This window comes from Sinocyclocheilus rhinocerous, unplaced genomic scaffold, assembly GCF_001515625.1.
Source record: "Sinocyclocheilus rhinocerous isolate Xijiao unplaced genomic scaffold, SAMN03320098_v1.1 scaffold5813, whole genome shotgun sequence".
Lineage (NCBI taxonomy): Eukaryota > Metazoa > Chordata > Actinopteri > Cypriniformes > Cyprinidae > Sinocyclocheilus > Sinocyclocheilus rhinocerous.
In genome coordinates, this window is record NW_015666086.1 from 32758 (window position 1) to 36972 (window position 4215).

The 4215-nt window shown below is 31.0% G+C and overlaps 1 protein-coding gene across 1 annotated transcript in view; it reads left to right on the forward strand.

The window, feature by feature from the left end:
- The window catches only part of LOC107731702 (sorting nexin-25-like), a gene marked incomplete at its 5' end in the record, with an annotated part of 46583 nt that overhangs the window by 32450 nt on the left and 9918 nt on the right, over positions 1-4215 (forward strand). Inside the window, 2 exons of the mRNA XM_016542848.1 lie at positions 3426-3566; positions 3810-3923. Coding sequence (XP_016398334.1) covers positions 3426-3566; positions 3810-3923 — 255 coding nt within the window. The remainder of the gene's footprint in view (positions 1-3425; positions 3567-3809; positions 3924-4215) is intronic.

Here is a 4215-nt window from a genome sequence, read left to right on the forward strand (position 1 = left end):
ATACTATACTATACTATACTATACTATATATATATAAGTTATGCCATTTTACAAACATATATAATGTTTGTAAAATGGTACAGCTTTTTAAATATCTGAAAGTACACTCTTAACATCCGTCAGTCAAGCATTATAATATGATAATCAAGTATTATTTAATAATAGAAGTTTAGTAATTAGAATTAAAACTTGGTAACCATGAACTTAGGACTGGTGCTGGTGCTTTTTTTTTGGTCATTCAGTGTTCCTGTAAAAAAAAAACGAACAATAATACTGATAAGATATTATTATTATTATACGAATTCTACTAATAAGAACAATATAAAAACGCACTAGGGATTAATGAGCTACTGGCTTCATGAATATTAATCAGGTTGTGTGCGTTTGCTCGAACTGATTCGCTGAAATCAAAACATGGACGATAATGAGCCAATGAGATTGCCGTTTGCGCATTAGTTCCGCCCACTACCGGAGAAAGCGGTAGTTCTTGAAAGCTGAAGAATTCCAAAGGAACTCTGTTATTTTTACAGGAAAATACAACAAAGAATATCGTTTATTTACATGCATCACATCAATTCTGCATGTTATGTAAGACTCTCTCACTCGCTCTCTCTCTCTCTCTCTCTCTCTCTCTAACTTTGCGCGTGTGAGAGAAAGCGACGGCGAGTCGTGCGCTTTCACACTAGAGTTTACGTTACGCCAAATACACAAACACAGGTGCGCTGTGCATCCATTGAGATGAAATGAAAAATATCACAGATCGCTTGACAAAGAATGAAACTCTGAAGCGCTCCGAGTGTTTGGCGAGTGAAAATATATCTGTGCTAAACTTTATACATAGCCTCCAACTCACACACTGGCGAGTAAAATCTTAAGAATTTATTAGCCATTGGCTAATATTAGACATCATTTAGTCGCCCAGAGTGAAGATTTAGTCGCATATGCGAGTGATTTACTCGCAATGTAGAGGGTTGCCGGGCTAAATACAGGATTAGCTCAAGCTACAATATCTGTGACATAATGGCAGTTAATTGTTATTTTAGTATAATTAAAATACTATTATAAGTATTTTTTGGATTTGTGTTTTTATATTTTCCATTTTTATTTAAAATTTTGTTAAAGATTCTGTAATTTTGTTTTGTAAATTTTTTTGTTTATTGTTTTCAGTAGTCTTTTTCATTCATTAGTCTTAGTTTTTATTAATTTTTATTTCATTTTTTTGTTTTAGTACCTCAACAATAAACTAAAGTAATTTTATTTTTAAAAATATTTTATTTTATTCCAGTTATGCTATTTTTGTTCATATTTATTTTTATTTTATTTTATTTTATTTCAGTTATAAATCAATTAAATAAATGTTAACTGAAATAAGTTAGCTTTTTATTTTTATTTTATTTTATTTTAGTTAACATTTATTTTATTTCAAGTAATAAAAATGTATGATTTTATCATTTTATTTATATTTATTATTTTATAATTTTAGTTTAGTTAATGATAAAAACTCTGCGGTTAACACAATACAAATATTTTTGAAAAGGAAAAAAAAAAAGAAAATTAATCTTGTCCATCAGTAAAAAAAGAATAAAATTAAATACAAAAATTAAAAGAAAATATACAATAAAATATAATATAAAAGGAAATATAATAAATGGAGTAAACTCTTGAAAATATTTTACAAGTGTTAGCATGAGACTAGTGTGACAGAAACACTTTCTAAACTTGTCTATGTAAAGTTATATCTAATCTTTCACTGTCATGACCAAAATAAGCTGGTAATCCTGGAAAACCTGGTGATGCATACAAGCATTCCAGAAAGGGACATGATGTAACTTTTGGTAAAGTGCTGTTTACATGCTGTCCACTGCAATCACAGGAATTACATCAGTAACACAGAGTACTTTCACTTTAAAAAATCAAACTAATTCTTAAACCACAGAGTGCAGCAGTGACATATCAACAGTGTTTTCACACATTCTGACTTCAATCAGTTGAAATATACAATCTTACAATCAGTTGTTACATTGAGTTCTGTGATCGCCACAGCAGCATATTGTAATCACTTGCATGATTGTCTGTGGTGTTTTATTCGGCTCTCACAACATTCTTTCCTTAAAGTAACAGTGATTAATTTCCTGTGTGTTTGACTCTTTTACAAACACAGTCATTAGATCATACGCAGTCCTGCTGTCCTCCTTAATCATCCGTCATTCCATCTGTTTAACTTCACAGAGAGCCACCATCTTAATATAGTCACAGTAATAAAGGTGTCAGTGCTCTTAGAGGAATTTTGAAGCCATGCGATAGATCTGTATAGCATGTCAAAAATGAATGCAGACTGACATAGAGTAACTGAAATCAAAACTGATGCAGCATGTTTTGAAATGCCGTATTAAAATCGAATGCAACCACAAATTAAATTTGAAAACTCTTTTCATCATTCAACATCATCTTGGGTGAAAAATAAAGAAAACTTACTCTAATCTGTTCATCTGTGTTTTTATATATTTAACATGTAGAATAGAGCTACTGTATTCATTTTATTCTGATCACCTGCATGCTTAAAACTCCTCTGGCCTTTAAAAAGAAGCACATCTGTTTTTTTTTTGTTTTTTTTTCAGGGTTTTTTAATCAAACACCATCGTTCTGTATAAGTAAACAAGAGCCCCATCAATAATTTTTCCTCTCTTTTCCTGGAGCTCTGATGAGGAACAGCACACATTTGCATATTTCTGCACAGGAGTGAGTCATTCGTATATTAGCGATTTATCAGTTAATTGGCTGCAAAATGACACACAGCTTTTTAAATCAGTTGCTTCATGTGATTTCAACTGAAGTGAAGCTGTTATTGTTTTCCTGTCATCTCAGTTCTGGGCAGAATCAGATGCATTACATGCAAAATGATTTAATTCAAGCCAAATTAAATCTTTTACCACAAAGATTTTGCTCAAATAACTGTTGAATGAGCAAATGTAAATGTTAAAATGTTAAAAACATGACTCAGATTTGTTTTATTTTATTTCTATTTTATTTTATTTCAATTCTGATTTTATTTCAATTCTGTTTTGTTTTTATTTGATTTAAATTCAAATTTAATTTAATTTTGATTATTTTTGCATCTTGTTTCGATTCTATTCTAATCCATTTCAATTCTGTTTTATTTTTTTAAATTTCAATTCTATTTTAATTTCAGTTGAGTTCAATTCCATTTTATTTTCATGTCAATTCAATTCTATTTAATTATGTTTTATTTTTATTCCAATTATATTTTCATTTCAATTGATTTCATTTAATTTGTATTTCAATTCTATTTTAATTTCATTTTATGTCATTTCAATTCCATTTTTATTTTATTTTATTCACTGCACAACGTGAATCAGAGTGAGTAAAAATAACTATGCTAAAATCACAGTATGTGTATCTCGTAGGCCTCTGAGGAGAATGGCGAGCAGATGGCGTGTTACTTTGTAGCAGTGAGTCTTTCTGAAGACGACGACTGCAAGAACAACCGCTGGACCGTCACCAGGAAGCTCAGCGAGTTTCAGACTTTGCACAGGAAGTTGACGGAGGTACAGCTGATATTTACAGTATGCTGCCACACCTCTGATGTGTGATATCATGTGCTGGCGTAGTGTTTCAAATAGCACTGATCTGTGACGGCCCTCTGCTGCGGCCATTGTCAAGCTGCTTTGGCAATGAACTAATTGTTGTACATTATCAGTTCTGATACAGATTATGCATGACAGAACATAAAATCACGGACTGATGCTTCTTACCCACAGTTCATCTTTCTTTCCGTTTTTCTTTTGCAGTGTTTTCCGTCACTCAAGAAAGTCCAGCTTCCCTCACTCAGTAAACTGCCATTCAAATCAATCGACCAAAAATTCCTTGACAAATCCAAAAACCAACTCAACACGTTTTTACAGGTGAGGCTTTTCCAGTCTCATTGAGGAATGTGCTATTAAAAACAAACAATCATTGACTTGTGGTTTTTAATTAATTAATTCATTCATGCATTTTCATCCATTTGATCCAAACTTATTGCAGGAAACTTGTTTCCACAACATTTTACAATATATTTTTTTAAATACATAAACTGAATTTAAAATACATTTTTGAGTGATGAATATCAGAAAGTTTCTGTATTTGACTTGAACAGAATGTACATTTTCATTAAAAAGGCCAAAATATGTGATGTTTTAAACACATAATGATCTT